Below are 14,098 nucleotides of genomic sequence, written 5' to 3'. Positions count from 1 at the left end.
TTTATCGATCAGTAAGTCCTAACAATTTATTTTTTATGTTGCTATTCCTACACAAGCAGGAATTGTTACAAGAGATTATTATTATTATTATTATTATTATTATTGTAAGAGATTATTACACTTTCATCATCAAACTGTATGCCTTGGCAGTTTCTGTTATAAGATAAAGGGACATCAATCCCTGAATCTCTGCAGCTTCAGTATCCCATCTCAAATCAGCTTCATATAAATAGATTGGAGAGAAATGCTTCATGAAAGCAGCATGTGCGTTGAACTCAAAAGAGTCAAGAGGGGGGTGAAGTTACCTGTGAAACAGGTAAATTAAAACCTCAAACCTCCACACTTACATCTCCATTTTGAATATTCTAAACCATGAAACAGGAAATGCTTCAAATGGGGAAATTTATGTAAAATTATAAGAGCTTTGAAAAAAAAACCTGAAGACTTCAGACCCAAATGGCTTCCTGAACAGGAGGGCAAACCAAACTCGCTCCCACAAACCTACAGTAGCAAATACCTTAAGTTTGTACCAGATGGAATAATGATCAAGGAACCAAATTAGTAACTAAGTGACTTCTTTTACAGACAGAAGCCCCAGGGCAACAGTAAAGGGGCACCAGCAAAGCCATTCCCAGTACAGGATAACCTCTCAGCATAAGCAAAGACAGGCCATGGACAATGTGTCCAGGGTCAACAAGAGCTGAGGCTTTGCCACCCCAGCTAAGAAAGCCCTATGGTGAGCATAATGACACAGAGCTCCCACATCAAAGAACAATCCTGCAAGCATCTGGAAAGAAACAGTCAGGGGCAGCTAGGTGGTGCAGTGGATAGGGCACCAGCCTTGAAGTCAGGAGGACCTGAGTTCAAATGCGGCCTCAGATCAAACACTTGACACTTACTAGCTGTGAGACCCTGGGCAAACCACTTAACTCTAATTGCCTAAAAATAAAAAAAAATTAAAAAAAAGAAAGAAACAGTCAAGTACCAAGGAACTATAACCAGGAACACATAAGACCTGTAGTTTCAACTCTAAATGAGAAGTGATCGTGTAATATAGTATTCCAAAGGCAATAGATATAGTCTTACAACCAAGAATAACTTAGCCTGCAAAGCTGAATATAATAGTTTACATTTTTATAGTACTATGCAATTAGAATTAAACAGGAAAAAAGCATTGAATGAAGAGGGGAAAATGGACAAGATTGCCTTTGGGGAATTATAAAGTCCTTTTAATGACCCCTAGGCCCTTTGTCAGTCTTCAAACAATTCCTTCTGGTGGATAAAACCCTATTCTTAAACCCACTAAGACGTGATGTCGGGGCAGCTAGGTGGCGCAGTGGATAGAGCACCAGCCCTGAAGTCAGGAGAACCTGAGTTCAAATCCAGCCTCAGATCAAACACTTGACACTTACTAGCTGTGTGACCCTGGGCAAATCACTTAACCCCAATTGCCTTAAAAAAAAAAAAAAGGAAGATGTGATGTCACTTTCAAGAGAGGATTATGCATCTCTAAGCTGTATGCATAGACTGCTTAGAAGGGGGGGGTCACAAATAATCTGCATGAAGTGTAAGTCTGTTGGGCACTATATATATATATCCGACATTTTGGCAGCCTCTTCATGTTATCAGGCCCAACTAAACTATAAGCACTATGGAAAGCCAGTCATATATATATGGGTTGGAATGCAGTATTTCTCAGAATAAAGCAAAGTCTAGCACTACTCACATTTGAGGGAATTTAGACTACCACTTTGTGAAACCATTTTTTTTCCATTTAAAGTTCTACAGGCTTACAGATGAAACTTATAAATGACAAATTATGTAAAAGATCTTATCAAGTAAATGCATAATTAAAAAGAAGATGATAATCTGGACATCTATGAAAAGCAAGGAAAAACCAATGGAGAGCTCACATGCTCCATTATAATCCTGGCATTGTCAGAACTTGAGAAAAGCCTCCAACCTAGAATTCAAGGAAAGCTGCCTGTGATTAACTTATGTGAGGCCATGGATGAGCTTTGAAAAGGCTGGGCAGGAATGGCTGAATTGCAATCTGCTTACCTGTATCAATAGGATTGGAGATACACTAGAGTACTGGGTTATAGAAGTACAATTTACAAAGCACAATCCTCATAATTTCACTGTAAGGTAGGTAAGCATGGATTATTATCCCGATTTCATAGATGAGGAAATTAAGATACAGAGAATTTAACTAAATTGCCTACAGTCAAACGGCTAGTGAATAGCAAAAACCTCAAAGCCCTTATTTAGCCTCAAGCCTAACTCTCTCTACTCCAAGGCATCGTCTCTCATGCCAAGCATTGTACTAGACACCACAGAGAATACAAAGAAAGCATAAAATACAATCTCCTTCCTTAAGGAGGATGAAATCTCATTAGGAAAACATGGCACATGTATGGCAAGCTAAATAACATCCCAAAATGGTACATCACCTCAGTGGTTTTCAAACTTTATATAGAAATACGCCTTCTTTTAAAAAAAACAAACTCATACTTTTCTTTTTCTGGTTTTCAGACTATTGTTTTCTTTCCTTTTAATTAATTTTAATATCTTATTTAAATATCACCTATAGCCATTGTGCATATTATTTTCCTGATCCTGTTGACTTCACTCCGCATTAGTTCAGACGTCTTCCCAGGCATCCCTGAATTCTTCCTATTCATTGCTTCTTATGGCACAGTAATATTCCATTGCATTCACAGAATCAGAATCATAGGATTTTGGAGTTGGAAAGGACCTCAATAGCACCTAATCCAACCCATCCATAAAACCATAACTGTGAAAGGTACCTGATCTGTCATCTTCTATTTTTTTGTGATACAACCTTTAAAATTATTTATCCCTTTTGAACTTATTGTGGCACAAAATGTTGATCTACACCTAATTTCTTCCAAATTGTTTTCCAGTTTAACCAGTAGTTCTTTTTAAATATGGAGCTCTTCCCCAAGTAATTTTTATTTTTAGGTTTACCAGATACTAACCCTCCCCTCTGCACTTTTCAAAAAAAAAAGTTCATACAAATACTTTTTTTAAGCTCATTGTTTATTCAATTTAAATTAAGTATTTATTTAAAATTTTGTAACAAATATTAAACATGGAATAAAATAATGTAAAATACAGATACTTATTTTTGTAATTTTATATTTAAAAAATTAAAATAATAACCATATATTATTCATCATTCATGGGCGTCTTTAACATAAAGTGTGTCAAAATGTAGTTTCACTGAAGATACTACTCCTCCTAATTCCATTTCAACCACTAATTTGTTGATATTTTATAACAGCTATTGTGGAAAACCCACTTTCACACATGTAAGATATTACAAATAACAGTAAAATTTGTATTTGATGGGAGTTGGGGGTAAGCCAAAGAATTCTTTATTTACCCATAGCTGAAACATATTCAGGTTTAAAGGCTTGTTTCTATGTACCTTCACAAAACAAATCTATTAATTATTCTAATTTCTGATAGAGTAAGAACAAATGTATCATATATGGCAACAGAAAATGGGTTTATTACCCATTCACATTTAGAAATATTTAGGCTTAAAAATAAAATGAAATTGCTTCTGTAAACTGGTCAAGTAGTTAATAAATAGGCATTTTCTGTATCATGTGTTGGAAGATATATTTAAAATTAGAAAATAGCAATGATATTACTTAGAAAACTTATCCCTAGTTCTAAATTTTTCATCTAACTAGATACTGTATTTCTGGATTAGAGTAAAAAAAAATTAAGGACCTGCATTGATTTTTATTGAGTACTCAATTTTTTTTTCAAAACTATCCAACAAATACATAAATATCAACAGTAAATTTTTGTTATAATAAAGATTTGCTTATCTCCATTACTATCATTAATGAAAATGACAATTTCTTCTTTTAGCTCCCCTGGTCTTTACTGTTTGATCTGTGGCTCTTTGGCAAGAGAAAATCAGCATGTTTCAGAGTAATATATCTGTGCTCTCTGCTCTGACCCCACATAACAGAAAGAGAGAATGCTTGAGTATAGTTTAAATCACTAAAGATATGTGCATTTGCCAATATAACACACGGCCCCTCTCCATAACTATTCAGTTTACAGAAGCTGCCATATTATATTCACTTCTAATTCCATGTCTGTTGTCTTTTGTCTCTCCCACTAAAAATCGTATGATAGAGACTATTCAGTCAATAGTAAAATTTTCAGGGTGAGCATGTACACCTTGGAAATTGGCAAATGCTGCAAATCAGGACTTTGATTTACTGTTTTGTTGATTTCTAAGGCTTAAGAAAACGATGGAGAAAATGATCATAATGTAGATTAAATTTAAAAGTGTGCTCTCCAGAATATATATATATGTATGTACATATACATAGCAAGTTCTTAAACACTTATCAGCACACTTTTGCATCTCCAAAAGCATTTCTCCAAAAGTATATATTTTTCCCTTCAGACCTATGCTCCTGCTATCCCCCCCAAAGGCCTTACTTCTTCCTCCCACACCAGACCAGCTGTCTTTCCTGCCTCCATGCCCCCAGTTCCTTTCTGTCCAGGGTGCCTGGAATTGTTTTCCACTTTACTGACCCTCCCTTTGGGTGCCTTCACGTCCTTGCTTCCCTGCCCCTTTGGCTGTCCCTCTTCTACGACCTCCATTAGGCATCCTGCCGTTGGTTTCTCTGAGTGTGGCCCCTTTTCTTCAAGGCTCCCCGGGGTTCCCCGTACCAGTCCCGTAGAACTTCCGGCCCTTTGTCACCTTGCCGTGGATGGCTATAAGGACGCAGGTTTCGTGGATCAAGAAGACTCAAGGACCAGACAGACGCAGTGCCAAGATCATCTGCAAGAGCCCTCCGATGCTGCTGATGCTTCCTTCGCCGGGCGCTGAAGTTACTCCCACCTCCGCAGCCACGATTGTGCTGTCGAAAATATCCAATAATTTTGGCCGTTGCTTTAAAATCCCACTCGCCAAGGGTCTTATTACCCCCAATGTGGAGGGGATGCACCCCGTAATGTGGAAAACTGCATTACTTGCTGGCAACTTTTTAAGACCGGGAAAGCAAAGACTATGATTCCTATTCTTTTGAGGGTAAAGGTGGCAGTGATAAAAAAGAAGCAGGTCATGGTCTCAGGAACCACAAAGATCCCTCTGCTCAGGAAGAAATTCTCCCAACCTGTTTATTAGATATTTCTTTGGGTTAACAAGTTCTTCTCATAAAAATCACAAGATTAAGTAGAAACTTTGCGTTGGGGGAAGGGATGAAGACAGAGAAATGCACCCAATTGCCAAGACCTTAAGCAGGACTTTAGGTCAAATAGATGGCTTTGCTGCCCTGCAAACTTCAGAAAACAAATTAGATCCAGATAAGAGATGTGAAATAGCTGGATCTTTCATGCTCTAGGCAAGCTCACTTTGCAGGTGATGGGCACTAGACACTAAAGAGAGAGCCCTTCCAGGGACACTGATCAGGAACTGAATGTTTGGAATAACTCCTGGATATGCCTCTTCCTCTTCCAAGTTGGTATGAGCAGAATTGGCACCAAGTGGGAGTTCAGCCCCAGATCTCCAAGTATTTACTGATTGTCTCAGGTACTTAGCCAGAATTCCCTGGCACCTAGACCCAGCTCCTTCCTTACACTGCCACACCCTGCTCCCCTTCTCCTGGTTATTCAAAGATCTCTGCAGAGGTGAAAAGCACATCTCCCTACAAACACTCCCAGCATTATATGCTTAGCCATCTCAACCCTACCCTTTTATAGTCCATCTTCTCTTTTGTCTTCCTAGATCACTGTAGACTCAAGAACCCAATCTCTATTATTAAGCTCCCTTTCATTCTAGAACATTTTGTGTCATATCCTTTCCATCTTCTGGTGCTCACAGAAACCTAACTCTCTCCAGAAGCTATGGAATTCCTGGCCATCCTCTTCAGTTCAGTCTCCTCTTATACCCCTGAGACAGTAGCCAGAGGGAGGGAGTCAACCTGCTCCTTATTCCTTCCTATCATTTCCAGACCAATGATGATGATACTAATAATAATAATAATAATAATAATAATAATAACTGACATTTATATAGTACTTACTATGTGCCAGGCACTGTGCTAGTGCTTTACTTTTATTATCTCAATTGATACTCACAACAACCCTGAGAAGTAGATATTATTATTCCCATTTTACAGATGAGGAAACTGAGGCAAACAAAAATTAAGTAACTTGCCCAGGGTCACACATGGAAATGTTTATGGGAAATAATGGAACAATACAGCTGAACAGAACACAAATGGTGGCCTGCACATATTACGATTACGTAAAAATGTATAAATGAGCATTAGCAAGAAGAGCAATAAAGATTTGAAGTAACAGAGTTGAATGTTCATTAAGTACTTTGATAAGTTGTTTAAGTTCCTAATTTTTGAAAAGACACACAAAATGTTTGGGAGAGCTAACAACCATAGTGTGCAATACTTTAATGAGATAATCAGACTGTTTAACTCCTAAGCCTCAGAGGACAGAGGGCAAGGAATGAAAAATGTATAAGTGAACATGCGATGATAATACCTTCGACTGTGCAGACCTACAACCAACTGGGCAGAACAGACACATGTGCTGAGGCAGTCTGGAGGACTGCTCCGTCTAGACTGGGCTGGGCTGGTGAGAGGAGGTTACACAGAGAAAAGAACATAGGAAAATAGACCTCACCACTAGTCTCCACCACAAATCCTCTACCTGGGCCATGCTGGTCTTTTTGCCTCTGAAAATGCCTTCCTCAGTTCACCTCCGTAGCCTTCTCCTACCTGGAACACCCTTCTCTCTGACTTTCCAAATACTTCAAGGACCAGGCCAAATTCTTCCTTCACAGAATCAAAGAATCTCAGAATCGAAGAGAGCTCAGCCTCCGTGCAATCCAGTCTGTACCTTACTGAGAATCCTTCTATTAACTCGCCATCCCAGAGGAAGGAGGAACTCTTCTTCCTCTTAAATCCTTTAGCACTATCTCTGTTACTCATTTTGGCACTTAACCGTGTACTGCCTTATATTTCTGTTTAACTTGTCCTATGTGCATGAATCTCTCTGAAGAGACTGTTTCTTTAAAGGGAAGCGTTATGTCACAAATCTTGTTGCTTCCTTATAGTGTCTCATACAAGGCTGGCCACATACTCAATAATTAATACCTCTTGAATGAAGAAATAATTTTTTTAAAATGTTGGGGTCGCTATCCTACATCTGGTACAATGGAAAAGTCAGAACCAGAGGATGAACAGATAATCTTTTACTAAAATCATAGTCCAATGTCTTCAGGTAAAAGCAATTCTGAAGATGGTTAAAAAAAAGTCCAAAAGATAAAAGCAAATAAAAGATGGTGGTGAGAGGGTCCTAAAAACTACACTCCTCTTGCCCAAACGGCCTCTAGCTGGGTCCCAAATCAATCAATCAGTGGGGTGGGGGAGAGGACGAGTTTTTTGTAAAAGTCCTAGGCTGGTATGGTAGGAGTGTGTGTGTGTTGGGGGAGGGGAGGGTGGGGTAGAGGGGTAGGGATTGATTTTTACACCTCCCCAATTTCCATCAAAATTCTGACCCATAACAAATGGGAAAGAAAAATTTTTGGCATCCAAAGTAGGTCAATAAAAGATATTATTCTCTCTCTTAAATAGTTCACATTTACATAGCACTTTGAAATTTACAAAGCACTTTACAATTGCCTTGGGAACTGAGGGAAAAAAATTAAGAATAGCCCCAGAACTATAAAAATTTGCAACCTTCACTTGTTTTTCTAAAGTGGAGAAAGCTAATGTGGTCACTGAAAATGATCAACGTGTATTTTAAAATCAATTACCTTAAAGAGAAACAGTCCTCTTTCCACAAGTATACATTGAGATTGTCTCAAAAGAAAAATAAAGCAGATGTTATGGCTTCAATTTCATTCTTTCTCAGAATAGAAGAATTTTCAGAATACAGCTGACCCAAAAACCAGGCAGTCACTTAAGAAGTAAAAAGTATGAGCAGAAACAGAAATCTATTTCAAAAGAAGGCCCTATACAAAGAACATATGTTAAAATAATTACAAAAAACATTCAAAATGAGCTTCTCTCTCTCTCTCTCTCTCTCTCTCTCTCTCTCTCTCTCTCTCTCTCTCTGTGACACACACTCACACACACACACACAAATCTTGCATGGCCCATTCTAAACCTTTCATCAGCACATAATAGCCAGAAAGTTGTTGTGTTCTAATCTCAGTCTCTGGAGTTCAGTATTAAATCATCATCCAACTATAACTTTTGTTGCTGTTCAGTCGTTTCTTAGTCATGTCTGATTCTTTGTGACCCCATGTGGGGTTTTCTTGGCAAAGATACTGACTGGAGTGGTTTGCCATTTCCTTCTCCAGTTCATTTGACAGATGAGGAAACTGAAGCAAACAGGGTCAAGTGACTTGCCCAGGGTCACACAGCTAGTAAGTGTCTGAGGCTAGATTTGAACTCAGAAGATGAGTTTTCTGACTCCAAGCCCAGCATTCTATCCACTATGCTACTCAGCTACCCTTTAATTATAGAGGGATCCCTTTATAACAATTGTTATAGATATCTGTATATAGGTTTAGTACCATACAAACCAAACTACTAAAAGGGTATTTTATAGATCTAGACGAAACAAGAACAAAATTTATCTGGAATAATAAAAGAGCAAGAATGTCAAGGGCTATAATGAAAACAAGTGGGTATGACAAGAATCTAGCACAATCAGATCTCAAGCTATACTATAAAGCCAAAAAAATACTGATTTTGATACTAGTTAAAAAGGAGAAAAGTTGCTCAGTATAGCAGGGCAGTTAAGACCCAAAAGCAATCAAACATAACATTACACTGGTCAATTAACTCAAGAACAATTCTTACTTACAACATCACTAATGTGAAAATATGCTTAATATGAATGTAAATGTATAGCCTATATCAGATTGTGTGCTGTCTTGGGGAGGGTGGTGCGGAGGAAGGGGGAGAAAAATTTTAAACTCAAAAGCATATGAAAGTGCTTGTTGATAAATCAAAATAAATTAATTAAAAAAATAAAATTAACTCAAGAACACCAACTTATGGGGTAATAACTCCCTGACAAAAATACCAGAAATATTAGAAAGAAGTCTGTAGAAATTGACTTTAGACTAACACTTTATGTCATATACCAAAATAAACTCCAAATGGATACATGATCTAGATATAAAGGGTTGTATAATAAAAAAAAAGTTAGAGGCCAAAGAAAAGATACCGTTCACAATTATAGATAGAAGAATTCTTATTTATATAAAAGAGAAAGATGATCATGGAAGCTAAAATGGATAATTTCATTTATATAAAATTGAAGCAGCAAGGCACCCTGAGGGAGACACAGGAAGCAGAATGTGCCAGGCAAGTCAAACCATTACCCACCACCACTAGGACTGCTGTCTCCTCTCAGCCCACAATGGACGTAGCTCAGTACCATAAACCCCAAAGCCTTAGAAATAGCAATGTTTCAGGGCAGCTAAGTGGTGCAGTGGATAGAACTCTGGCCTAGGAGTCAGGAGGTCCTGAGTTTAAATCCAGCCTCAGACACTTAACACTTGCTAGCTGTGTGACCCTGGGCAAGTCACTTAATCCCAATTGCCTCCCCCAAAAATCGTGGGGAAAAAAAGGAATAGAGAAGTTTCCATCCCAGTGTTCACAGAGAGCATCCTGGGAAGCAATGCCTATGAAGATACAACCTGGTATTATAGTCACATTTACTGAAGACCCAGAAAATGAAGTTCTGGTAACCAAAGTTTTGTCTAAGTTTTGCCTTGTCAAATTGTTCAACATCAGAAACTGTTGTGATTTTATCAGTGGAAGTGATGTCTAAAGAAGAGGCATTTTACCATCCGCTTCGCAACAACACCCTAAGGACCACAGGCTTTCCTCTCTGATTTGTGGCTGAAACCTTCCCTGTGTGCTGTCTCTCTCATTAGAATGTGAGCTCCTTGAGGATGGGGACTACCTGACTTTTCTATTTATATTCCCATCTATTTTCTATTTATATTCCCATTTGTGTCCCCCACTTAGCACAATGCTTTGGTCATAGTAAATGTGTAATAAACGTATTTTTTTTATTCCATAAATTGGAAGAAGGGGAGTTGGACGAATGGGCATGATAGAAATCTTAAAAGCATTAATAAAACATTTCAAATACACAGAAAAGAAGTACAGAAGAGGACACAAATAGAACAATTTTCTTACTACCTTCTTAAACTTAATAGATATATTTTTTATAAAAAAAATCCTTGTACATATGAGAATTTTGCAGTTTTATAATACAATCACTTCCTTGTTCTTTGTTATCTCAGGATGTACTTGTTGATAAGTGTTAAATATACACAAAAAAGAGATTTGTACATGTTCCATACCTAGCTATGTCCCCCAAAACATAACAATTGCCCAAGTAAAAACTGAAATAACTAATAGTATGTCCTAGTCCCTTTTTTATTTACTCAGCAAATATTTACAAGCATTGCCTGTTCTATGCAGAAGGCAATGTATCATGCCTGGTTGTAAAGAGGTTGGATTGCAGCTAAACACTGGAGACAAGGCACGCCCTCCTCCTTATGCCATTAAGACTAGTCACACTGTCTGCAGGTGAGTTTTAGAGAACGAGTGCTCCATTCATGCATCCTGTGGTGTTGCAATGAAACAAACAAATAGGCCATAAGCCAAACCTGTTGGGTACGTGTAGTTTGGAGATCTTCTTGGGTTCTGCGAGTCGTTCAACTCTTTTAGTCAGCTTCGCATTCAAAGCATTAAAAGATAAAGGTCTGATAGTATCTTGATTCCCCCAAACCAATTTTCTGTTAAAAAGAGAAAGAAAAAAGGATACATTACCCACTGTGAAGTAAATGCTCTTGCCTTAGGAGTTATACCTGAACATCTCCACGTATACTGATTTTTCTCTTTCTTCAAAAAGTCTACATATAAACATTTTACAAGTACAGTTGTTAAGAAAGATAACATTTACAAAGATAAATTATGTATTTAATCCACATTCTTAAAATAGGATATGCCAAAAAATAGTTACTTAGAATAACTATGTTTTCATCATCATATACATTATATACATTTTAAAAAAGATAATTTTCAACTCAGGCTCAAGCCAAGAATAGAGGCAGAATATTTATGTCAACAACAATTACTGGGTTTTAATAAATATGAAGAACCCTGAACCAGATGCTGAACATGGTTGGATTAGATGATCTTCAAGGTCACTTACAACTCAAGGTAAGAGTTGCATCATACAATGTAACAATGATTGAAACTAGAGGTGACCAGAGAGAGAACAAATGAACTCTGAATGCAAATTGAAGTATAATTTTCTCACTTTATTTTCTTGGTTTATTTTCAAATATGGCTAATAAGGAAATATGTTCTGCATGATTTCACATGTGTAATCAATATATTGCTTACCTTCTCGGTTGGTGGGAGGGAGACAGAGAATTTGCAACTCAAAATTTAAAAAAGACAAGGATAATAAAAATAAATGATCATTTTTAAAATTAAAATTAAGGGGCAGTTAGGTGGCGCAGTGGATAGAGCTCTGGCCTTGGAGTCAGGAAGACCTGAGTTCAAATCTGGCCTCAGACATTTAACACTTACTAGCTGTGTGACCTTGGGCAAATCACTTAACCCTGATTGCCTCGCCCCCCCAAAAAAATTAAATTAAAAAAAAAGAAACTAGAGGTGAATATGAAATGGTTAAAAATACAGTCTCTGCCTTTAAAAGGTATATAATCTAACTCAGATTGTACAAGATACACTCATGAAGAAAACACAAAAAGCAACAGTTAAATGATTGCAAATGAGTAATGAAGGAAGTACTAAATTGATGAAGAGTAAAGGAACTGGTTTGGGCTTAATCAAGGAAAACTTCCTGGGACAGGTAAATTTCAAGCCAGGTTTGAAAGGAATGAGGAGCTGACAAGAAAGAGGGAAGAAGGCATTCAATTATTAGACAAAGGCAGGAGGGCAGCCTTTAATTTGTTTCATTGGGTTAGAAAGCCATATAGGAATGCAACTAAATGTCATATGGGATCATATGATCCTAGATTTAGAGCTAGAAGGGGCCTCTGAGACCATCTAAATGAGGAAACATAAGTCCAGACAGAGATTAACTAACTTGCCTAAAATCGTACAGGTAGTAACAGGCAGAACATGAACCTGGGTCCTCTGATCTGAAGCCTGTGTTCTTTCCACTGTACCATCTTGCCTCTGGGTGTGGTAAGCTGGGAAGATCTTGACGGACCTGTCACAAGTGCATGAATTTGGTAATATAGCAATGTTTCATTTATGTGGCGTTATCAAGAGTAGGGAGTGACTTGATGAAAAAAAAAAGATGGTTAAAGAGTAATAAAACTGTATACCCTTTGACCCAGCAATACCACTTCTAGGTCTGTTTCCCAAGGTGATCTGGAAAAAAGAAGAAGAACCTATATGTTCTAAAATATTTACAGCAGCTTTCTTTGTGGGAGCAAAGAACTTGACATTGAGGGGATGCCCATCAATCAGAGAATGACTGAACAAGCTGTGGTATATGAATGTAATGGAATACTACCGTTCCATAAGAAATGATGAGCAGGCGGATTTAAAAAAAACCTGGAAAGACTTATATGGACTAATGCTTCATGAAGTGAGCAGAACCAGGAGAAGACTGTCCACAGTAACAGCAACATTGTGTGATGATTAAGTTTGATAGACTTAGCTCTTCTCGGCAATGCAAAGACCTAAGACATCTCCAAAAGTCTCGTGATGGAAAATGTTATCCACATCCAGAGAAAGAACTATAGAGTCTGAATGTAGATCGAAGCATACCATTTGCTTTCTTTTTTTTTTTTGTTTCTTCTTTCTTGTGGTTCCTCCTATTGGTTCTAATTCTTCTTTACAACATGCCTAATGTGAAAATACGTTTAATATGAATGTACATGTAGAGTCTATATGAGATTGCATGCTGTCTTGGGGAGAGGGGAGGGAAGGGAGGGGGAGAAAATTTAGAACTCAAAATCTTATGGAAGTGAATGCTGAAAACTAAAAATTAATTAAGTAATTAATTTTAAAAAAAGAAATGATAAGCACGTTGGTTTTAGAAAACCATGAAAAAACTTGCATGAAATAATGAAGAGTGAAATGAGTAGAATCAAGAGAATATTGTACAGAGGAATAGTAATACTGTTTGAAGAACTGTGAATGACTAAGCTATTCTGTTATGAATATTCACATCAACTACAAAAGACCCATGAAGAAAGATGCTATCTACCGCCAGAGAAAAAATTGATAAATAGAAGTATCCATAGTATGTTTTTACATATATATGTATATGCATATACATGCAAGTAATATGTGTGTATTTGTGTCAAATGGTATCTTTCTATAGTGCAGGGTGGGGAGAGGAGACAGTTTGAAACTTAAAATGTAACAAAAAATAAATTAAATTTTCAGAAGATAGTTGGTGAAGATAATAATGCCAATTAGTAACAAGGTAGATTGGGGAAGTGAGAAGGCAGGGAGGCCAATTATGGGGTTACTATGGTAGTTCTAATATAAGGTGAAAGTGCCTGGATGGTGATGGTTACTAAAATAGGAGGGAAAGACCAAAGCTAAGAGATACTGATAAGGGGTTTACAGGACTTGGTAATAGATTGAATCTGAGGAGGCAAAAGTAATGATCCAGAATTTACAAGCTAAGAGATCTGAGAATAAGATAATACCAGTAGTATCACAAAATATCATCTTCAGAGAGCCAAATGAAACTTTAGAAATCAGGGGCAGCTAGGTGGCACAGTGGATAGAGCACCAGCCCTGGAGTCAGGAGGACCTGAGTTCAAATTCGGCCTCAGACACTTGACACTATCTGTGTGATTCTGGGCAAGTCCCTTAACCTCATTGCCTAGCTAAAATAAATAAATATGGTGGTTGAGAGGCAAATATTTTTTTTAAAAAAATGGGGCAGCGAGGTGGCAAAATGGATAGAGCACTGGATCTGTTGTCAGGAGGACCTACGTTCAAATCCAGCCTCAGACACATGATACTTACTAGCTGTGTGACCCTAGGCA

General features: G+C 37.6%; 1 protein-coding gene across 1 annotated transcript in view; it reads right to left on the bottom strand.

Moving 5' to 3' along the window:
• Nucleotides 1-14,098, bottom strand: part of THEGL (theg spermatid protein like) — a 68,024-nt gene that overhangs the window by 23,142 nt on the left and 30,784 nt on the right. The window contains exon 4 of the mRNA XM_027836446.1: nucleotides 10,718-10,846. Coding sequence (XP_027692247.1) covers nucleotides 10,718-10,846 — 129 coding nt within the window. The remainder of the gene's footprint in view (nucleotides 1-10,717; nucleotides 10,847-14,098) is intronic.

This window comes from Vombatus ursinus, unplaced genomic scaffold, assembly GCF_900497805.2.
Source record: "Vombatus ursinus unplaced genomic scaffold, bare-nosed wombat genome assembly UNPS02014818.1, whole genome shotgun sequence".
In the NCBI taxonomy this organism is placed as follows: Eukaryota; Metazoa; Chordata; class Mammalia; order Diprotodontia; family Vombatidae; genus Vombatus; species Vombatus ursinus.
Note: the sequence above shows the minus strand (reverse complement) of the source record. Positions and strands in the feature narration are given on the sequence as shown.